We start from the raw sequence: 23,920 nt of genomic DNA, 5'->3' as shown, positions 1-23,920 counted from the left end.
GGCGGAGAGGGAGGGACGAAGGCCTGCAGCACAAGATCCGATGAGACAAGAGTATCTGACTCCTGGCTTTGCCAACAGTTGGGGGGAGGAGGTGAGTGAGTGCGTGTGCGTGCATGCGCACGTGCGTGCGTGCGTGTGTGTCTGTGCAGGGCAGGAGACTAGAAAGCAAGAGGAAATACATGCTTCAGCAGAACTTGATTCTAAAAGCATGCCAACGGCACTTGCAGAAGCGCGAGTTCTTAAAGAACGCCACCCACACTGATGGCTTGAAAAATGGGCCACTTATAAACAGTAATGCAAACAGGAAGGGAGGGAGAGGCTTCGGCACTGAGGAAAGCAGGAGCCAGTTGCTGGTGGGGGGGGGGGCAGGGGGAGGGGATGACTCTTGAACCCCAACCCCTGCTCTACTCAACAGTTCTATTTTAATCACCAGTCAGGACCTGGCTGCCTCCACGTTGGGTGGGGCGGCTTAGGGAGGTGTTGTTCACGCTGGCTTGGAGCACTCCCAGTGGGCCCTGGCTGGCTAATGGGAGGCTGCTGCCAGCTCGCGGCTAAGTTCACTAAGGGGCTGTGATCTTCATTTTCACTCGCCGTCTCCAGGGACCCCGGGCTTTGCCTGAGGAGCGGGGAGGAAAGCGAGGACCGCTGGGATGTGTGGAGAGCCACCTCCCCAGCCCGGGCCTCTCCAGCACGGTTGAGTTTCCTGCCCTGAAATGAATACAGTCTGAGCGTCCTCCCCAGAACAGCTTCTGGGAGACGACCCCACTGCACAGGTGGTACCGGCTACAGGGAGTCTCAGCCGTTTTCTTTCAAAAGCCCCCAAACCGAGTGAAAAAAGGAGACCTGCTGCCCAGTGGATCCCAACCCACAGCAGTCCTACGGGAGGGGAGACCAGGTCCTGGAGAAGGACAACCTGCTGGGTGAAGTAGCTGGGCAGTGGCAGAGGAAGGCCCTCCACGCGATGGATGGACACTGGCTGCAGCCAGGGGCTGGCTCACACATGACAGCTGCTGTGAGGACGGTCGCGGACCAGCGGCATTTTGCTGTTGGACGCAGGGGCTCACTGCGCTGTCATGGTACCTAGCAACAATTGTATGGAAGCGGCTGACCGCATCTTTTACCCGCAGAGTGAGTGTCTGGGGGGCTCGCACTACCCACGTGTCCTTTAGCGGCTCAGTGCTTAACCACTAGGGAGCAGTCACCAAACCAAACCCTCCAAAAATGTCACCAAATCAAACCATGCAAACCAAACTGTGGTAGTTACGTAATCTGGTGTCAACTTGCGAAGGGGTGGAATCTAGCCTGTCAATCAGGCCACAGCTGGATGACCTCATTTGGAGGCGCCAAGGAGATAAATAGCTCCCTGGGGGTCAGAGACACACAGACTCACTGCTTGGTCTTCCTGTTGACAAGTTGCTGATGGTAGGCAGAGCCCGGAAGCTGGAGGAGCCACGTGGAGACCCACACCAGAGCTGAGCTGCTTCCACCACCACTAGATCCACGAGACTTTCCACCCACTGGCCTGTGATCTTCCTGAATTCAGTGTCATTGCATGTGTTGCATAAGCCTGAAGAGGAATTTATAGACTGGCATTGGACTTATGGGCTAATATCAGACTTATGGACTTGATCTGAGCTGGGATGGAATATTTTCTTTTCCTTCTTATTTTGGGTGGGTGTGGCAAACAGAAAGATTTCTCCCAAGGCGTTTCCCCTAAATAGATGTTAGACTTAACACAATGCTTACAATTAATGGTGAATGATTGTGAAGTTATCTCCCTGAAGGCAGCCTGGTCCCTGTAGGTGGGGCTTACACCCTACTGATAATGGTTTCTATGGAGAGCCAGAGAACAGGTCAAACTGGCTCAGTGACATCCAAAGTTAGGCTCCACCCTGAATCTAGGGTCCACTCATCTTGTCACATGTGTACCCCCAATACCTCCCCTTCCTATTGCATGGATATCCCTAGATTGTCCCCCTCTCATTGATGTATTACCTATAGTACAGCCCCTTCCCGTGACATATGTCTTATTAGTGAGCTTGCACACCCCCCAAAGATGTATAAGCCTTGGTTAATAATAAACTCTCTCTCTGGCTCCCTCTCCTTTCCCCTCCGCTCTTCTGGTCCCCTCTCCCCTCTTCCATTTCCCCTTGTCCTCCTTCCCCTACTCCTTTATCCTGCCCTCTGGTCTCCCATCTCCACGTGGACCACCACACGGGGCTGAGGGGAGCATGCTACCATGAAATGTGTCTGACTCCATTATTTCAATCTCTCTTCTATCTCTCATGCTCTCTATGACTTTATAATTATATATATACAATTGCGCCTATCAAACCCGAGATTACTTGTGGGGGGATGGCCCCTTCCCCCACAGGTGGGATGTTTTCTTAATCTACAATTGCTCTTATATATAAAGTTCTTTCTTATACACGTATGGGTGAGTGTCCATGAATTTGTTTCTCTAGTCAACCCGGACTAACACACAAATGAAACCAAACCATCCAAACCAAGCCAAATAAAAAACCCAACCCAACCCAACACAGATCAAACCAAACCAAACTAAAAAAAACAACAACATATCAAACCATCCAAACCAAACAAACAAAAAAAAACCAACCCAGCCCAAATCAAATCAAACCAAAATGGACCAAACCAAACCAAACCAACCACACAAACAAACAAACTCCAAACCCACTTCCCTCAGATGCGTTCTGACTGATGGACGCACAGGGCAGAGTAGAACAGCTCCCTGGGGGCTCCACGGCTGCCGTCTTTACAGCAACATTGAGTTTCCACTTGCTCCTGTGGGGCGGCTGGTGAGTAAGCAGCTCACTGCCTCCCTCCAGGGCTTCTAAAATGTCCCTGTGCACTCCAGCTTGCAGGGGAGCATGCTTGGAGAGGACAAGTCTGCAGAATTTGGAGGCTGAGTTTGAGACATTGGACTGAGTCACAGTCACCTCCTGCTAAGGTTATTTCAGACAGAGAGCCTGCACCACTCCCTAAGCCAGCTGCCTGCAAATCCGCCCAAGGACTCCCTGACAATCACAGATGGCCAGGGATGTCATGAGCACTTTGTTTATTTCTCCTCGGCCCTCCGGAGCGAGCCAGTGAGGCAAACACTGTGCAGGGAGCAGCCAGCTTTTCTGAGTTTTCTTGCTTATCCCTGAGCCGACGACAATCTGACCAGAAATAGAGCCAAGACTCTTGATTTGAGAGTAAACTCTCTCCACCAACCGGGCATGGATTTTCCCCTGGAATATGATCTTTGGACCAGGAATTTGTATCCCATGAAAGTGGTTTATGGGGAGAATTATGCCCCTGAGGGGTAAACAGGGTCATGGGACACACAGCCACATCCATGGACAGAGGGCCACGATTTTTGTGGATTGAATCATCTCTTCCTGGTAACTTTTTTTGGCCTGGGAAGTAAAATGCCGCTGTATTAGGGGACTTCAAAAAGTTCATGGAAAAACGGAGAGTGGCGTTTTCCTGCGGGTTTTTGGAAGCCCCTTTGCATCAGTCCTTTCTCTTGGACCAGTGAATGGTGGCCCTGCATCTCTGACAACGGCCCGGCAGTTTCTCAATGCGCGGACGAGGAGCAGGGGCTGCTGAGCTTGCTTGCTGTTGCTAATAGAGACTGCTGTGTTGGTTCTGACTCAGTGGTCCCATGTACAACAGACAGACACATCGCCCAAGCCTGGGCCATCCTCACAACTGTTCCTGTTTGGGCCCATTGTTGCAGCCACCGAGGCTCAACCCACTGCTGCCAGGTCAGTTCTGATCCCTACTGACCGTGTAGGACAGAGTGGAACTGCTTCAGAGGGTTTCTGAGCCTAGACATCTTTTTGGAAGCAGACGTCTCATCCTCCTGAGCTGCGGCTGGTGGATTTGAACTGCTGCTCTGGTGGCTTGTAGCCCAAAGTATAATTCACCGCACTCCCAGAGCTCCTTATTTTGAGGCTTACCCAAGAATATCAAGCTCACTGCCATCTAGTCGATGCTGACTCATAGTGACCCTAGAAGACAGGGTAGAACTGCTGCCTCTGTGGGTTTCAGAGATGAACTCTTTATTGGACTAGAGAGCCCCATGTTTAGTTAAAAAAATCATTTTATTGGGGTCTCGTACAACTTTTTTCATAATCCATCCATCCATCCATCCATCCATCCATCCATCCATCCATCCATCCATCCAACCCTCCATGTATCAAGCACATTTGTACATTTGTTTCCACCATCATTCTCAAAACATTTGCTTTCTGCTTGAGCCCTTGGTATTGGCTCCTCATTTTCTCCCCTCCCTCATGGACCCCTGATAATTAATACATTATTATTATTTTGTCATATCTTACACTGTCCACCACTTTTCTGTTGTCCACCCCTCAGGGAGGAGGTTATATGTAGATCCTTGTAATAGGTTCCCCCTTTCCACCCTATCCTCCCTCCACCCTCCCAGTATTGCCAGTCTCAGTCCTGGTCCTGAAGGGATCATCCACCCTGGATTTCCTGTGTTTCCAGTTGCTCTCTGTACCAGTGTACATGCTCTGGTCTAGCCAGATTTATAAGGTAGAATTGGGATCATGATAGTGGAGGGGGGTGGGCAGGAAGCATTTAGGAACTAGAGGAAAATTGTGTTTCATTTTTACTACCCTGCACCCTGACTGACAGGCCCATCTTTCATCTTGAGGTTAGGGATATAGAGATCACTAGATGAGCAGCAGACAATGAAAGTGAAGGGCAGGTGCAAGAGAGGAGGGGGGAAGAGTGGCTGTTACCTGCTTGCCATCTCGGTCTCGTAGAAGAGGTGTTCGAGCTGGGGCAGAGGGACCGTACCTTGTACCATAGAGGCCTTCGGCGCTATCCGCCCTAAAAGTTTCATTTTCTCCAAGCCCACCTGGATGACAGTTCCTGTCTTTCTCCCCGTCTTGCTGCTCCAGAGGAGACAGACTTTGGCTTAGCAGCTGTTCGCCTCTCTCAAAACAAGAGAGGCAATGGTGAAGTGCTCCCTCTGAGTGCAGGTGTCCGGGAAGTAGGACGGAAGCATTAGATTGGAAGTCCTTTTGTGTTGGTTCATTAGCACCTGGCCACACCTCTCCTTCATTTTCTCAGAGCCTGAGACCAGAAGGCCCTGGCACAGAAAGAACCCACCCCCCAGGCCGTTCCTGCATCCTGGAAATAGCTTGCATTATTGCCCTGGATGGCTCTTAAAGGTGTACTGGTAGCAGGAGAGGGCCTAGAGCTACTTCAGGACAAGGGCAGTCAGATTGTTCACATGTTTTAAATTATGAAGTTGCATCAAAATGATTCAGATTTCTGAGAAGAACAACAACTCTATTTAAGAACTCTACGCATGTGATGGGTGAACTCAATATCTCCAAGCAGCTCCCAGCTTCTGGCCCACACACCAGGACACTTCTAAGAGTTGCTTGGGTCCATCTGGGTCATCACCCAACTCTTGGACTAGATAAAGTACCATCCAAGGTGCAGGTGCTTTGCACCAAGTACATTTGAATGACAGATTAAAAAAAATCAAATCACCCCCCTGGTCTCATCTCCCACAGAAAGGAGATAGTCTTTAACTTAGGGAATGAGGACCAGGATGTTTGAAAGATTTTTTTTTGGGGGGGGGATAGGGGGTAGGGTTATGTTTCATGATTTTTTTTTGGCATAGGGGGTAGGGTTATGTGAACGCATTCCCATGGGGTGCTGCCTGTGGGATGCGGACGGAATGTACAAGTGTTTGCAAAGGTCTCTGGGTCTCAGGCTACTCTCCTCACAAAGCTGCTTCATCCTTTTTGGTAAGACTCAAGGGGAGACCACCCCCCTTAAGTTGCCCAGGAGCCCACAATGTGTACTTTACTTCTGTTCAGGGGCAGGGGATCAATGCAGCTGGATGATTTTAAGTTTGTGATGGTGGTGCCGTGGGATACACATTGGGCTGCTAGCCACCAGGTCACCGGTTCAAATTCACGGTCCAGCAATCCACAGCAGAAAGAGGAGGTTGTCTGCTCCCATCAGAATCTAGTCTCAGAAACCCCAGCTAGAGTTGCTATGAGTTGGAATTGACTTGATGACACTGGGGTGGGTCTTGGAGTTGGGTACATAGCAGGTTTAATCACTACAGCCATTCTCGGGCTGCTTCTTATATGCCAGGGACTGTACCGTGTGCTTAATGTGACACCACTTAACATGCCCATTCAAAAGGCAGTAAGATGACCTCCAGAGGGGTTACTCTGTTCTACCAACAAGGGGTTACTCCTTTCTCCCAACAACTGCTTTAAGAAGAGACCTACCTGCTGTGAATCGAGTTGCATAAGAAACTTGAACGAGGGAAGAAATGGAGGCTGTTGGAGGCATGAAGTCAGTAAAAGCTTTGAGGAAGCTCCCGAGCAAGGCACCGTGCCAAGAGGGAGTCTGGTTGGCACACAACAGTTTCTCTTTGCTACAAATCCTTCCGGTCTAGTTCCTCCCCAAGTTGGTGAGGCATTCAGACTGGTGACCACTGCCACTAGACCTCGGGGGTGGGGGCTGGAGCTTGGGAAGGAGGTCAGGGCAAGCAGGAGCTAAAACAGGCGGGGAGGAGGGAGTGGATGAGAAACCCCTCCCTCCGTGCCCTCGCATCTTAGTCTTGGGCAGCCAACAGGACCGAACAGCCGGAATGCTCCGGGACCACAGAGACAGGCTAGTTTCTCTTTAAGGCCCAAGCAAAAACCTGGGGCACCTAAATACTCACCTGTGTCGGTGGGATGGAGGGGGAGGAGGGCCGGAGGAGAGTCTTACCTTATGCAAGATGTGCTCCTGGAAGTCCGGGCGAGCTCCCCCCTGGTAGGAGTCGGGTCTCTGCAGGTCCATGCCGGACTTGTAGCTCGCGGTCCACCCCGCTCGCCCCACGCTCTGCGTCAGCGCTCGCAGAAGCCGCGTCCGGGCTCCGCTGGGTGCGGCAGGCTCCCTGAGTCCCGCGGGCCCGCCCGCATCCGGGTTCAGCACCGGACAGCTCCGCAGGGACCGTGGCGCGCCGACAGGAGCGCAGCCTCCCGGGCGCGGCGTTTCAGCACCACGGACAGCGCCACCGCCCCGCGCGCCTGGGAGCCCACTTCTTCCCGCCCGCTTCCCAGTGCCCTGTCCCGTGACTCCGGTCTCCGGAGGGCTCGGCCGCCCCAGTGCGTTCTCTGGGCCTTGCGGTCCCGGGTTCTGCTTCTTCCCGAATGAAGGAGCGTCCCGGTCACATTACACAGCTCGGCTCCCTTCCCGCGGGTGCGGAGCGTCCTGCGGCGCTGGCGCTGCTGCCTTGTCGGTCCCTGGACAGTTTCCTTCAGTGCGTACGTGGATGACGGCTTTAGAGGTCGCTGAAGGCCTTTGAAATATTATGCAACAATTCTGCTCCACTGCAATTACCCTACCTTTTTTAAACACGAGAAAACTTAAACGATCTCAGAGAATATGAATGATTTGTCTCAGGCATCTGGGTGGGGGCAGGGGAAAAGTCAAACCCAAGTTGAATGCTCCCTTTCAACCTCAGCCCTGGCTTGTTCCTTTATGTCCATATTGGTTCCAAGGTCTCTGGTTTGCAGACTTGCCCCTGGCTCATCACATGGGGGATAACCGAAGGCCACAGGCTCAGTCCCCAACGCCCGTGGGGCCAGTCTTGCACTCCCCTATTCCAGGGGCTAACTCAAGTTTGCCAGGTGATGTTTAGAGAAGCTAGCCAAGGCTCCCCCCCCCCCCGCCACTATCATCAAGTTTATTTCCCAGGGCAAGGGGCAAGAGCTTGAATTAGCCTTTCAAAGATGCACATGGTCCCTGCAAGGTTAAGGACGCTTGGTCCATGGGAGGCAGGTTGGTGTCTGCGTTAAAGAGGCTTGGCTCTGAATATTATTAGATGTGTATCTGTTGGGTACGTTACTCAACCTCCCATTGTGTAAGCGCCCCAGGAAACCAAGCCACTTCCTGTGGAGCTGATTCTGGCTCATGGTGACCCCATGTGTTTCTCAGTAGAAGCACACTGGGGAGAGTTTTCAATGCCTGGGACCCACTGGGAGTCGATGGCCAGGACCTCCTGCTGCATGGCGTTGTTGTGCGGGTATAAAGAGTTGACTCACGCAAGAGCCTAGATGATACCTGGCATATACCGAGAGCTCAACAGACGCGAGCCAGTATTCCGTCCAGGATCCCTGGCGGTTAAAACAATAGGCCGAGAACCAAATGTTTCAACCAGCCACTCCGATGGCGAAAGATGGGGCAGCCTGCTTGAACATATTGACCTACTTGGAGACCCTCTGTCCTAGAGGGTCACTGCGAGTTGGCATCGACTGGATGGCAGTGACAAGAGCATGGGAAGCCCTGGCTTTCTCCTCTAAACGTCTCAGGGGAGTCCTGTTGCTATGAACCCCATCTTTGCAGAGTTGCATTAGCCCCTGGATTAGGGGAATGCGAGACCGCCCACCATGGACAACGGGGGTTGAGACTGTGGCTTCTGGAATATTCCCCATTTGATGACCCTGGTCCTCAGCAGACAGCTGGCTGACTAGGAGCAAGTCCGAGGATCAGTGACCTTGTAGGCAATATCAGCATAGCGATAAAGAGCCAGGCTAGAGTGGAAAGAATGCATTTTACTCCTGGATTTGATTTTTTTTGCTATGTTCTTAAGATAAATCATGTGTACTATCTGGTTTGTTTCAGATTTCCCATGTTCCAAATAGGTAGAACAATTACGCCCATCTCACATGGTTTTTGTGAAGCGTCAATGAGACTACGCATGTGGAGATCTTTCTTCCGAAGTGTGAATCAAATTCCACGTGGGAGGTATTATTATTGTCTCTGTATGGGGTACTTCCTGCGAAGAGTCATTAAAAGAACAAAGTCCAGGAGCAGAGATTTTGTGTGGAGGAGATTCTCACTCGACCGATGGTTGTGGGTCTTTCAAAAACTTGCCCTTGTGAAGTAGACGAAGGTCACAGAGCAGATAATCAGTTTTACATTCAACATCCACACACATTTTGCTTCGTCGGTTCATCCCTCAGTGTACTGCCATCTATTTCCCTTCCCCCTTCCTCCCTAACCCTCTGACACGTGATGCTGTCCTTTTGATCTCACACGGTTGGTTATTCTAACGTGGGGAGAGTGCAGTTCCAGACCGGAAGGATGGCTAAGGAACATCATCCTGGGGTTCCACTAGTCTCTGATCAGTAAGCCTGGTATCCTTTTTGTTTTACATATTTCCCTTATTCTATCCAGGACCTTCTAGTGTCACCCTTTTCAGCGCAGTTGGTGACAGTAGCCACAGGCACCATCTAGTTCTTCTGGTCTCAAGGATGTGGACACAGCTGTTTGGTGGTCCATGAGTCTGTTGGATTAATTGTTTCCATAGATTGACTTTATGGTTGCCATTCTCAACCTAAGACAGCCTCTAAAGGAAACTGAAATGTGGAAAACATGACTCGGAGTCTCCTTTAGGTGGGCCCCCCTCCCCCCCCTCCCCCCCGCTCACCTCCCATGGAGAAGTTTCATAGATCTCATTACATTCTCAAAGTTGCCTTTACTCAAAAAAGTGAAGGACCGACAGCTTAGGGGACCCTCCCATGTCCACTTTCTCCTGAACTTGATCACCCCCTGACTGTGCTAGAGAAGAAGGTTCTGGAAGCTAGTGGTTGCTTTGCCCTGATCCTTACATATCTTTGAAGGGCTACCATTTCTTAGCATCTGCTTCTGAACCCTGAAAGTTGGAGAAGGAGAGTGTTCTAGATATCCCAGTGGAATCTGCCTTTCTGATGGGCCTGTGTCTCTTGCCTGGACTCTTTGTGTTACATGGCATTTGAAAACCCCATTGAGTGTGATTGACTAGAGGGGCTACTCTTCTCTCTCGAGAACGAGACTCTAGATCTCCCCTGAAGAGAAGGTCTTCGTTGTGGAGCAGGATCTGGGCATCGTTCACAGGATTACACCATCCCTCTCTGCCAGTGCAAGGAGGAGCTCTCTCTCAGACCTTTACTGTGCGATCCTGGTGGGCTTCCTGAAGGTGAAGCCCAGGAGAGTGCAAGGCCCTCTTAAGACTGTGGTCCCCAGGAGCTGCTTGCGCTCACCTTAGTTCTCCGTCAGCCTCCAGCAGTTCCTCAAACTTCCAATTGAAGGGTTCCTACCAGTTCAAGGCTTCCATGGTTTATGCTCTAGGCAAGCAGATGCTGGCTGGTGCTTTCTGAAATTCACTAGGTTTCTGAGGGGCAGCCGCTCCTGAAACCTCAGCTCTCTGATGGATCTGAGAATAGTCATTGGTTTTTAGTTTGTCAATGTTTTCTTGTTGAAAGGATGGAGCGGTGAGTTCCAAGCTCTTTGCCTGTCAGAGCTCAAACCACAAGACCGTGATTCAGAAGTAGAGTGTTATCTCTCCTGGGACAAAAGATACGAAAACAAAAATAACACAAAACTCCGGTCTCGTGTTCTGGCTCCATGCCTTACCTTCCAGACCCTTTGGTAACAATTCAAAGGAAGACAATCATTTTCAAAGACAAGTTGTTCCCCCAGGAATTACATTTTGGGTTGGTGTCTTTCTGAAAGGAGCTCTGGTGGTGTAGTGGGTAACATGTTGGACTGTGAATAGCAAGGTCGGCAGTTTGAAACCACCAACTGCTCAATGGGAGAAAAATGAGGCTTTCTCCTCCCATCCAGCGGTCTTGTCTCGGAAACCCACAGGTGCAGTTCTCCTCTGTCCTATAGAGTCAATATGAGCCAGAGATGACTTGATGGCGATGAGATCTTCCTGAGGGTTGGGGGTCACTCAAGCGGCATTGGCCAGCACATTTGCAGGTCATCTCCTGGGATGGAGACTCATTTTATGGGGCTGCTGGTCTACATTTTTAGAAGTGACACTTCTCTAACACCATCTCCAGGCTCGGAGGAGGGTCTTGTTTGGAATGCGGACTCTCATATGTGGTGCTCTGCCAAGCAGAGGGTGGAGAGCTGGGCACGTCACAGCCAGCTCTGCTCTCCACTCTTCCTAGCCCTCTGCTGGAGCAATGGTGTCAGGTCGTACCAGGGCATGTATGGTTGTTCTCATAGTTTTTCTGTCAACTTTTGGTTTCAGGGTGAGTGGATGTCTGTGCTTCTTTTTAGGTCCCGGGACCTTCTTTATCTGCATATTTCATTCCTTCCCTGCTCTGGGACTCTCAGCACCAGGGGGGTTAGGCGTGGGGTCAGTCGGTAGCTTTCCGTTTACAGTTTCCTCATTTGTGGCTTGGAATTCACCTTTTTATTTTAATCATACTTTCTGTTCTTTCCAGTGAGTTGCTCTCTACCAGTGTCTCCTTTGTGGATGCGATTCTGAAGAAGCAGATGCTCGTATTTCCACAAAGAAGCTTTAGGCTCTTGGAGGGTTAAGCGTCACTGCAGTGGCTTTCTGTTCCCAGGCCTGACGCGGTGTAAGCTAGCTAGGGGAAAGCACCTTCGCTATTTTTAGTTTCATTATGAAAAAAAAAATTCGTCTAAGTAGTAAATGCTTGTCAGGAAAAAGTAAAATGGAAGGGCTTGTGCCACCTTGTACTCCCTCCTTCCTGGCCTGCTTCTCCAAGGCAGTTTCTGCCTTCAATTCCCACAGGGCTCATAGGAACCCTGACGGGGCAGTGGTTAATGTGTTCGCTGGTAACCCAAAGGTTGGCAGTTCAAGCCTGCTAGCTGCTCCCTAGGAAGAAGGTGCAGCAGTTTGCCCTCGCAACGATTCCAGCTGTAGAAACCTACGTGGCCCTTCTAGTGTGTTCTGTATGAGTTGGAGTCGACTCAGCCATAGCGGGCTTACCAGGTAACATTGCATTGATCATTGATGAGGATTTTCTGTTGATTTCTACCAGGCCTCTCTTTCCCTCACCTTCTCCCTCTAGTTTTCTCAGGATTTTCCGTTCTCCCGCCGGTCAGTTCTATGGCTTCATGCAACGAGTGTCAACCTCCATTCCTTGCCTCATTGATGTATTGATCGAGTCCCTGTCTTGGAAGATGGAGATTTAGCATCCCTGGTCTTCCCTTCCCTTCCCTTCCCTTCCCTTCCCTTCCCTTCCCTTCCCTTCCCTTCCCTTCCCTTCCCTTCCCTTCCCTTCCCTTCCCTTCCCTAGCTTCTGACAGATATATGTGAAAACAAACAAAAACAAACCACAGGCTTCTATTCTACAATAACTTTAGATTGACAGGAAAATCACAAACACAGTCGAACTCTTATATACGCACCCCCGCCGCTAACTCCTGACCCTGGTGCCTTCGTTGTAACTCATTAAACAAGGCTGGTACGTCACCATTAACTACAGTGCCTCCTGTCTGAGTATGCCCTTAATTCTTACCAAACATTCTTACTCCCCGGATCTGACCTAGACTATCACATGACGTCTCATTGCTATGCCTCCTGTCACAGCCCTATAGGCTCCGCCTGTTTTTCACTTTCCTGGTTTTTGATGACTTTGACAGCCCGAGAGGTGTTTGTAAGATGCTTTGTAGAAAGTCCTTCAATTTCTCTTATGAGTCTCCTTAGACTGAAGGCTGTGTTTTTCTTGAGGGCGGGTGGATGGGGGAGGAAGACCCCAGAGAATAGTCTTCTCAGTGCATGCTACCAACATGCCTCATTGCCGATGTTCCTAAAGTACTCACCTGACTGAGGTAACCTTTGTCAGGCGTAAGGACGGTGCAGGGACTTCCCTTCGTCCATTTCCGGGCTGAGCTTTGGGAGGAAGTCCGTGGGAGCAGTAAGAGAGGCCTACACTTGGAGAGTGAGGGGCAGGGGTGGGGGTGGGGACAGTAATCCGCTGTCTCCTTGAAGCGGGAGTAGCTCCCTAAATCATTTGGAATTCTCTACTGGAATGTTCTCTTTTGCCAACCATTTATTTATTTGTTCAGTCCCTTATTTATATCCCTATGGCCAGATGGAGATTTAATACATACTTTGGGTTAAAACCCAATACTAATAACAACAACAACACACCCCAAATCCATTGCCGTCCATTTGTATGCCAACTCATGGTGCCCCTGCAGAACATGGTAGGATGACTCCATAGGATGCCCATGGCTGTCCATTTCCATAGAAGCAGACTGTCTGTCACCTCTTTGTCCCATGGAGTGGCTGCCGGGTTCCAACTGCCTTTCGGTTCGTAGCGGAGCATGAACGACTTGCACACCAGGGCTTCTCATTCATACTAACGTTATTTCAGTTTTTGCTCCCCGCATTCCAGCTTGGGTCACTGGGAGTGCTTCCAGCTGGATCGCCCGTGTCTCTGACATCCGCCAATGAGTTTGTTTAGGGGCACGTGTGTTTTTCCGGCCCCAGAAGCACCTTGCATAGTCCCTGTCCCAACGCTAGCAGCAGCCTCACCTCTGAGGATTCTTCCACTGGAGACTGGCGTTGTAAACAAGGCCTGCTTGCTCGGTGCGCGCGTTACTGCCACGCTGTTGTCAGGTAACCTGCTTCTCTGACGGGGTTGCAGGGGGTAGAAATCACAGTCGTTCCCGTGTCACCTGCCATCCTTTGTTGGTCGGTCTGTTCTGAAGTTTGAACCTCTTCCTAAGCCCCCAGTGTTTACATGGCTAGATGAGGAAAATAGGATTTATATTTGCAGATGCAGGTGGCACACTATGATTACATTTTTATTGTGATTTTATTTTATTCTATTTTTACTTCACTTTCAAAGGTTCCTAAAATCAACTCAAAGCTCCCATTTTCTTCGTTCCCATTGCTTCACTCTGTGGTTGACCTTTTTGCTCGTTACCCGACATTTGCGATTGCTTTTTGTCCTTCGTGAATACAGGGCATGTGTGGCTTTTCAATATATCCAGCTTCTCGCTCTTTCGAAGCCACGTCCTCTCTTTCTTGAATCTCAGCGACTTCTCGTTGGGCCATGGACTGGTTGCTGTGTCTTTCATGACTGTCTTCATTTCCATCCCCCTGCCCTGAGTTTCTAACTGCTTGCAAACACTGAATTCCGAGTCTTCACCCTCTGCGCATTTTGTAAATGCTCATTCTGACTGGAGTGTGACCCTCCCAGCCACAGGGCTCAATCTTCCTGCTCTCACCTGAGCTGGTGGCTTGCTGGACTGTAGAACAGTCGCTGTTTTTAGCAGGTACCATCCAGTTGGTCCTGACTGAGGCAAAAGAGAACAAAGCCCTGCCCGGTCCTGAGCCTCCTTCACCACCGTTCTCATGGCTGCAGCCAGTGTCCATCCGTCTCCTCTCTCTCCTTCGCGGCCCCTCTACTTTAGCAAACACGATGTCTTCCTCCAGGGATTGGTCTCCCCTAACAACGTGCCCCCAAATGTGTTAAGACAAAGTCTTGCCATCCTTGCCTCTAAGGAGCTTTTTGGTCCTACTTCTTCCAAAACAGATGGGTTTGCTGTGTCGTGATAACGCTAACATTTTCCTCGGGCTCTCGTGACGCGTGCCTTCCTCTTTTCTAGGTGACCCTCTGGTGTGAACTAAGTAGTCAGGGAGGCCACTTGAGAATGGACGTAAGTGACTTCTCACAGGGCGGCTGAAGGTGGCCTTTCTGAGTCTTTGCATGTCTGGAACACACGTTCATGCTACTCTGTGTTTGGACCGGATTCCAAGTTGATGACTTATTTCCTGAGAACCTTGAGAACATTTGTCATGGTCATTTAAGAGTGGGGAAAAAAAGAGGTAGCTTTGCTGATGGAAAGGGTCGCTAACAGGAACTCTATTGCTTTTCTAATTCTTCTACCTTTGGAGATGACCTGTTCTATCCTATTTTTTCCTTTGGAAACTTTTAAGATCTTGTCTTGATCTTTGTTTTTTTTGTGTGTGTTCTTTTTATAAAACCGCACAAGTAATTTACCTGATGACATTTATTGTGCAGTGAACTCACTCAAGCAAGCCCACTGCCATCCATCCGGCCAATGCTGACCCTTGGCCAGCCTGCAGAGGGCTCCTGAGGCTGGACATTTATCTTGACGGGAGCAGACGTTCTTATCTTTCTCCTGCAGTGGCTGGTGGGTTTTAACTGCTGATCTTGTGGCTAGTGGTCAAATACCAAACCCACTCACAACCACGGATCCTTGGATAGTCACTCAAACCAAACTCACTGCTGTCGAGTTGAGTCCAACTCATGGAGACCCTATAGGACTGGGTAGAAAAGGCCCTGGGGGTGTCCAAGACTGTCACTCTGCGGGAGTAGAAAGCCTCATCTTTTGCCCTTGGAGAAGCTGGTGGTTTCAAACTGCTGACCTTGGAGACCATAGCCCAACTGTAACCACTGTGTCATCCTTTTAATTTGATGACGTGTTATTATTTTCTGATGCTTCTTGCATATTCCTTTGGCTGTCTTTATTTAGTCTCATATTTTCCACTTCTTCATCTTTTTGTCTATGAACTAAGCTATTTTCTTACAATGCACTTAGGAGTCTTAGCAACCATTTCTTCTTTTTTTAGTTTCTAAGGTTCTTTTGCTGTCCATTTCTTTTTCCATACTGATGGGGGACGAGGGGGAAGAGTTAGCCGGCTGTGAACCAAGATACCAGAATATCATTTAAGATTTGGCTTGTGAAAAATCCAAAATACTGCAGTAAAAATTCCCTTTCAGCTCCATCAGTAGGGATGTTCTAGCCCAGGAAGATGGTAACAAAAACAGCATGCAAAAAGCATCCCCCCTGAGGCCAGGAAGGACCTTCCAATTTAGATAAACAAGGGTGCTCGAGGCCTCAGGGCATGATGGTCTGATGGCCCCTGGAGAAATGTAGGCATACAAAATTTTCCACCAACCTTGCAAAAACGTTTCTGTCACATGTCTTAGCATATCAATAATATCCAGTGATCATGATACAACCCACTTTAGTCACATAGTGAGGTGGTTAGTTTATTGCGCCAACCTGGCTGATAAACACATGTGGGGTTTATTGAAGGGTGGAGAGATAAATGGCTCAGTGAGCCTCGCCTTTCTAGGTCTCAGGTCTCTTGCTTTCTGATGGTTGGACCAGGGTGCAGCTGCCTTAGCCAGTTCTCTGCTTCAGCTGGCAAGGCTCACTTCCTGCAAGACATCCCCAAGGAGAAGCCACATGGACCTACCTTGATGCATCCTGGTTGCTGGAGCAGCCATGTGGAGACCCATGCCAGTGCTGAGATGCTTATATGTTCACTGACTCGACTTTCCTCCTGCAGTCGGCATCATTGTGTGTGTTTTGTGAGATGGAGGAGGACTTTGTGGATTTGTGTTGGACATATGGATTAATGAGTAAATGTTGGACTTGTGGGCTTGGGCAGCACTGGGTTGGGATGTTTTCTTGATGTGCACTTACCCTTTATATAAAACTCTCTCTTATACATGAGTTTCTGTAAATTTGTTTCTCTAAAGTCCCCAGACTAACGCAAACGCACATAGTTTAAGGTATATACCTTGCTTGTTTTTACTGGATTTTCAAAGCAGTTTGGAAGGAACAGCCTCTTACTGTTTTCCTTCTGTCTCGTCCTTAGAATTTCTTGAATCAACCTGGTCTCTCTGTCGAGTTGAAACGGTGAGAGGCCTTCCTGGACCCTTGCTCCTGCACCAGTGCCTTTGTTTTCTGGAGACAGTACATTTTCAAGTCTTTCCAAGTGCGTTCAGATTTCTTTCCTGTTCTTTATCTCTGCTTTGGGAAGGATCAATTTCGTCATTTATATTGGTTTGCTCTTTCATGTTGCAGATGTTTCCCCCTTAAATGTCTGGGAATTCTTGGCTGGTGATGAATGAGGTGTTAGGAAGGCTGACAAAGGTATCTTTAGGTGGGCACGGTTTGTAGCTGGTTAATCTTTGAGTGAATGATCAGGGAGTCCACTGGTAGCCTGAGCCCTAAACCTAGAATGGTCAAGCCTTTTATTGGGAGAGGGTCTCCATCACCATCACCACCACCTCTGAGTTAATGACCACTCATGGTGACCCCGTGGGCAGAGAAGAACTGCTCCAGGGGGTTTCCAAGGCTGTGGACCTTCACGGAAGCAGACGACCACATTTTCCCCCTGGGGAGTGACTGGTGGGTTTGAACTGCCAACCTTTCTGTTAGCAGCCCAATACTAACACACCGTGTTACCAGGGATCCTGTTCTGGGAGTGCTAACACCTTTACAGCTGCTCTAGGAGGCCCTGGACTAGATATAACTAAAAAAATAACATTTGTTGTGCGTTTACTATAATGTCAAATTACTATGTTAGGGAAATGGCCTTCCACAACTCTAAAGTCGGTATTCCTACCCATTTTACAGAAGAGGAAACCAAGGCTTGGAGAGTTTTTAAAGGCTTACATATCTGGTTGGCATTTGAGCCCAAGGGCCTGTGACTTCAGGCTTCCCACTCTTAATCAAGACCAGTGGTTCTCAACCTTCCTGATGCCTTGACCCTTTCATACAGTTCCTCATGTTGTGTGACACCCCCCCCCAACCAGCACATGATTTTTGTTGCTACTTCCTGTCATTTTGCTACTGTTACGAATCATCATGTAAATATCTGATAGGCAGGATGTATTTTCATTGTTATCAATTGAACAACACTAAAGCATCGTGATTCATCCCAAATGCAATGTCATTATATATTGTGAAGTATTTATTTCTAATTAAAATAAATGAAATGTTGTCTTGAAGCATGGTGTAGCATGGGTAACAGTCTTCACGCTGGGTACTCGTATGTGGGCGTATCTGCATGTGGGCGGACGCGCCTGGAGACGGTAGAGGAGCGGTATCTCAGTGCCTAAGACCATTGGAAAGATGTGTTTTCCTATGGTCTTAGGTGACTCCTGTGAAAGGGTCATTCAAACCCCCAAAGAGGTCACGACCCACAGGTTGGGAACTGCTGATCAGGACTTTCTGGACTCTGGGGTTTGGAGTTGAGACTAACTGGCACCTTCATCTAGGGTCACTAAAGAAGTAATCTGCAAGCCAGAGGAACAAATGGGAATCCGGGGGCCCTGAGAGTCCCCGGGGCAGAACAGCAGAAAGCCGTCCAGAGTAAAGTCCCTGAGGCTCTGGAGGCTGCACAAAGTTGGGGTGCAGGAAGGGTGAAGCCTTTGTGGCATGGAAAGGTCCACCAACACCGCTCCTCTTCTGGAAGGCTTGCAGGGCGCTCGTGGCCACGCCTTGGGTTCCTGGCACGAATGAGAGGTGCACTGCAGGGAAGGAGCCGCCTGCATGCACAGTCCCCTGCCCTGGCTCCCCTCCTTCTGGCCTGGATAGGATGAAAGTCGTGAGTCATACTGACCTCAGAGGAACAATGGTGCTCTGGCCTCTTGGTGAATTGTCGTGTTTATTGATTCTTTGCCGGGCGCTGTGGATAAATACAGGCATCCCTCTTTCATAGCATTTCACAGACATCAAGTGTGAAAACGTTTACACATGAAGGGCCGTGGCACTCCTGCCGCACACAAGTCTACTGATGCCACATGCCCGACGCCGTCTACTCACTCGGAGTGTCTGTGTCGCAGGCTGGTCATGGTCATAACATTTCAGGCTTGTTCTATGATGGTTTCACGTGGGACAGATGGGATGGTTGCAGACTATGCCAACTAGATGCTCCAGGGGAAGGGTAGAGGCAGCGTTGAGCCTACCAATTGTGTCCCAGCAGCCTGACGAAACCTCCTGGGTGTCATCAGCCTTTTTGTATAAGAGTAGAGACATCTGGGGAAGTCAAATTCTCATCGTCTCTTCGCCTTCGGCTGGAGCTGGATCTTGCATCTGGTTCCTCGTTTTTCCTGTGGCGCCTCCTGCTGAGCCATCAGCAGACTACGGACTGTGGATTCATCCAGCTGACCTCAGACCTCTGCAGCCACCGCCTGTGACCCCCGGCTGCCTCTGCTTCATCACCTTGGTCTGCTTGTCAAAAGAGACCAGGCCCTGGAGAAGGACATCATCTTGGTAAAGTTAAGGGGTAGCGAAAAAGCGGACATGCCCCCCCCCCTCCCCGAGATGGATGGACACAGTGGCTGCAACCCTGGGCTCAAACAAGGGCAGTTGTCAGGATGGCGGTGCAGTCAGTGTTTTGTTCCGCCATGCATCGGGTCGGGATTCTGTGGCCAGGCGTTAGAATCACCGCGACCGCACCTGATAATCACCAGGAGAAGGAGACCCTGCAAAAGCTGGATGGACACACCGGCTGTAGCAACAGCTCCACGATAACCATGGGGATGGTGCTGCCGAACTGGGCAGTGTCTTGCTCTCTTTCCCTGGGGTCGCTTGCTATGCCTTGGAATCGACTTGAAGGCACCCAACAACAACAACAATTAAATTGGTGTTTCCCTGGCTACTGGATGTACAACTGTTCCCTACAGATCAGTCAGCACCAGTCAGCCCACGCTTACCTGGCTGACTGACTCCCTCGTCCCAGCCTGGGATTGTACGTTAGAACCGAGGCTTTGAGTCTGTAGGAGAGTGCCGTGGGAGTGGGAGAGAGCCAGATGCCAGCCAGACCTAGACATGAAATCATGGATGTGGCCCCCCGATGGGCCATTGTTCAGGACAGGTTAATAAGCCAGCACTAGTAAGCCAGTGTTTAACCTGCTTATTGTGTCATCTGAGACTGGACTGAGCATGCAGCTGGGACCAGGGGAAAGCCAGCCCCCCTGCACTCATCCCCCAAACACACTGGGTCAAAGCGCTTTTGAGGATGCGGTTGGGTGGAGGGGGAAGGGTGCGTAACCTCCAAGTGCCCGACGGCACACGCAGGTTTTTAATTCAGAGAGAACATTCCTTTACACGGAGTATTTTAGGAGTGGGAACAGATGGAAGGTCTTGTCTCATCTACCTGCTCTGAGAAGCAGGCGAAAGCAAGGGCAACAAGCCTGAGCTCCCCAGGGGCAATGTGACAAAGGACAGGGCGTTGTGACAGTCAGGTGAGTGTCAGCAACCCAGAAGGCTCACAGTCACCTCTGAGGTGATGTCCCCGTGCCGTGGGCATGGCTGGCAGGAGGATGCCCCTGCTTCCCAGGACAGGTCCCCAGACTGGGACTTTTCCCCTGTCTCTTGGCGGCCACTCTGCAGCTACAGCGTGCTGGTCTACCAGCTGCGGAAGGGCTGTCTGTCAGGTGAGCCACGGCTGCAAGACACGCTAAATAAAGTCAGCCTGGAACAAGCTCCCAGAGTCTAGCAGGCCTCTGTCTGATACATCCCCAAGTGATTTCACAACCCCATTGTCTGCCCACCCACTGTGGGCCGTGACGAAAGGGGAGACTCAGACTGCAGCAGATTGGACAGTATGTTGCTAGGAGCCATTGAGTCAGCTCATCCTGTGCACAGCAGGGCGAGACATTGCCCGGGCCTGTGCCGCCCTCACCATGGCTCTTATGTCTGAGCCCAGGGTTTCAGCCCCTGCATCTGTCCATCTCGCCGAGGGCCTTCCTCTTTTCCGCCGTCCCTCCACTTGACCAAGCACGCTGTCCTTCTCCAGGGGCTGGCCTCTCCTGACATGTCCTAAACACGGGAGACAAAGTCTCACCAGGAGCATCCTGGCTGTACTTCTGCGACAGATCTGTTTGTCCATTTGGGGGTCCACGGTACTTTCAGAGTTCCTCGCCAGCACCCCAACTCAAGCGTAGTTGTTTGGAATGGGTTTAATGAAAAAGCGAAGGGCTGTTTCTGAAGGTCTTCTTCAAGGTAGGCTTTGTTCTCTTGAGAGGCTTCCAGGGAGTCTTGATAGGAGTAGACAGAGAAGTGGCAGGAATAGGAGGGTGACCGCTCTTCTTCGGGGAAGGCCCTGAGCGTGGGAGGGACTGGCGTGTGTTTTCACATCCGTTCCCTCTGGCCATTTGACACCTGCATGTCCCATTCCCTTCAGTGAATGGATGAGAGCGCACCTTTGGGTCGTTGGTGCTAGGATTGTCAGGGCCCTCGGCTGCGTTGCTGGGGTTGGGGTGAGCGAGGACGGCTAGACTTGGACTTGTGGCTTTGGACACATCAGGGGGAAAGCCCGACCTCTGGAGAAGGACATATGTATGGTCAAGTCCAAGGTCAGCTCAAAGGAGAAAACCCCTCCATGAGATGGACTCACCCGACAGCCTCAACAACGGGCCCCGGGACGTCAAAGATCATGAAGAGCGTGCCGGGCCGGTCAGTGTTTCAGTCGGTCCTGACGCATCCAGGGCAGCCACCAAGGACATGGTGACAGAGACAGTTTCTAATAGCCCACAGTGCGGGCATTCCGCATGATGCTTGCTTCTGGGACGGGGCTGCATGCAGAGGGTTTAGACTCAAGGGGTGTCCCCACCATAAAACCGTGCGGCTGAGGCAGGGGGTCTGAAGCTCACCTCTCCTATCTCATCAGGTACCACTTCTCCATCCTTCTAAGCTGCTCAGGAATCACATCCGCAGTTGGCCTGTCCACATCTTCAGCTGGATAGGAGTGGTCCTATCCCTCTGCTGACACAGCGCTGGACAGACCGCTCATGGCCCTCACGCTGTCAGACCCTCTGGCGAGCCTTCTTGGCACGTTCTGAGGCACAAGGGGGCTGTTGGCTACTCCTTCCTCCTCGATCCCGAGACCCTGGGCTCTCCTGGTCCTCCACCTCGCTGTTTGTCACTTCTTCATGCCCCTTCCTGGGACTCTGTCTTTCTTTTCGACTCTTTAAATCTCACTTTCCCCAAGGTCCTGTAACCCTGCTCCCGGCATGTCTCTATACACGCTGAGTGATCTCAGCACTTACGTAATTTCAACTTCCACTTGTAGGCTGATGACTCTCAGAACTTGCTCCTCAGTTCAGAACCGTCCCCTATTATCCGTCGGAGCTGTTATCTCATGCATGGCTGCAATGGAGGCGTGGCGGTGGGGGCTGCTGCTAGCTAGACGGACCAGCGGCGCTGGGGAGAGTTGAAGGGACCAGGAGTGGGCACCTGCCCCAAACCAGGCCACTCTCAGTCCTTCGTCGCCAGAATGTTAATTTGCTTTTCACCTGAGATGCAAGAAGTGACTCGGGCTTTCTTTGGAGGTGAAATTCATTCGATGGGAAATGGATGATGGAAGTGGTCATCTTTCTCTTCTCCTGAGGTCAGCGGTCCAGGAGGAGAGAACAGAACCCACAGGGGAGATGGAAGAGCGAGTCTAGGGGGTGTTTGGGTAGCTAGTGTCTGTGGTGCCCGAGGTCAAGCCTTTCCCTTGGCTGTCTTCTTCAATGGTGGCTAATGAGACACAGGAGCAAGGCGTCCTTGGTTGCCAGTCTACTGTGGCTCCGGGACTTTGCTTCGTGTTGTAGAGATGGCTTCTGGGGCATTTCCGTTGACCACAGAAGCTCTGGATTTCCCATTGTCCCCGAGATGTCTCACGGATCATGTCTCACATGGTCATCAATCACTGGCAAGCTCCTGCACGGTGCCAGGCCCAACAGGATGCACTTTATTGATCTCTTCATTCAGTTTATGGATTAGGTGGAAGGCAGGTGAGAGATTTCCCAGAGTCCACCCGTTTCGGCCTCTGGCCTGTTGGTGGAAAACCACCTCTTCATTCAAACATCCAGTAGACGTGGGAATCATTTTGTGCTTTGGAGTTCATTTGTTTGGGCTTGCAGGGATCCCATGTTTAACAGAACCGAGGCGAGGTTGGCCCAGGACTGGGCAGTGCTTTGTTCCGTTGCTACGCGATGTTCTTAGGTGGCGCCGAGGTGCCTCCGACACATCACAACTCCACTGCAACAGAACAAAACAGGATCAAAACACCGCCCTGCCCTTTGACCACCCTCTTAAATGGTGTGGTGTGTGAGCCCACGGCTGCAGCCCGTGTGTCCGTCCATCTCCATGAGGACCCTCCTGTTTCTCACTGCCCCTCCACTTTACCAAGCAGGGTGTCCTTCTCCAGGGACTGGTCCCTCCCGGCAACTTGTCCAGAGCATGTGAGACGAATTCTCCCCATCCTTGCTCTCAGGAGCACGCAGGCTGCGCTTCTTCCCAGCCAGCCAGGTTTGTCCTTCAGCGTTCTTCTCCAGCCCCATCATTCAAATGCACCCATTCTTCTTGGGTCTTCCTTTCTCAGTGTGCAACGTTCACAGGCGTGCCAGGAGACGGGGCACACCACGGCTGGAGCCAGGCACACCTTAGTCGGCAAAGTGACCTCGTGGAAGACTTTAAAGAGATCGTCTGCGGTTGACCGGCCTGCTGTACTACGTTGGTTGATCTCTTGACTGCCGCCTTCGTGGGCACTGGTTATGGATCCCAGTCAGATGCGACCCCTAGAACTTGAATCTTGGTGTATCATGATGGTGCTCCCTGCTTCGGCTGGAGGACCTCTTTCCTCCTTCCGCCAGGAGAGCAGTTGCTGTCGACCAATTTCAAACCCGTGGCAACCCCATGTGTGCCAGAGCCGAGCTGCTCCAGAGAGCCCACACCTTGGGCTGTGAACCACAGTGGTGGCTCAAAACCACCAGCCGCTCTGTGGGAGAGGCGGCTTTCTACTCCTGTAAGCAGGTACAGACTCGACAACCTGCAGGGCAATTCTACTGTCCCGTAGGGCTGACAGCAGTGAGTTTTTTGGTGTTGTTCTGAGAACTTCCCCATAAGGATTTTCCAGGTGGATCTCTCGAGGAGATTGCCAGACCTTTCTCGTGAAGCCCATGGAGGATGGACTTGAACCTGCAACCTTTTGGCTAGTATGCAAGCATGCTAACTGGAGGCAGCACCTGGGATGTCATTAGACATCAGATTTTTATTTCTTCAATTTGTTCTTTGGAGTCATTTTTCTCTTTTTCTTTTAAGAAAATTAATCATTTTATTGGGGGGCTCTGACAAATCTTACAACAACCCATCATTTAGTGGTATTAAGCATGCATTGCCATCAACATTGCCCAATCAATTGCTTTCTACTTGAGCCCTTGGTATCAGCAACTCTTTCCCCCTCCCTCCCCTCCCACGCTCGTGAAACCTTGATCATTTATTTATTGTTATTTTTATTTCATGTCTTACCCTGTCCGTTGTATCCCTTCACCCACCTTTCTGTATTCGTCCTTCTTGG

General features: G+C 50.7%; 1 protein-coding gene across 1 annotated transcript in view; it reads right to left on the bottom strand.

Annotated features, from left to right (window-relative positions):
* RAB37 (RAB37, member RAS oncogene family) overlaps positions 1-6,849 on the bottom strand; it is a 70,250-nt gene extending 63,401 nt beyond the window's left edge. The window contains exon 1 of the mRNA XM_075559440.1: positions 6,778-6,849. Within this exon, the coding sequence (XP_075415555.1) occupies positions 6,778-6,849 (72 nt within the window). The remainder of the gene's footprint in view (positions 1-6,777) is intronic.
* Between the last annotated feature and the right edge of the window lie 17,071 nt (positions 6,850-23,920).

The sequence above is a fragment of the Tenrec ecaudatus genome, chromosome 10 (genome assembly GCF_050624435.1).
Source record: "Tenrec ecaudatus isolate mTenEca1 chromosome 10, mTenEca1.hap1, whole genome shotgun sequence".
Lineage (NCBI taxonomy): Eukaryota > Metazoa > Chordata > Mammalia > Afrosoricida > Tenrecidae > Tenrec > Tenrec ecaudatus.
Note: the sequence above shows the minus strand (reverse complement) of the source record. Positions and strands in the feature narration are given on the sequence as shown.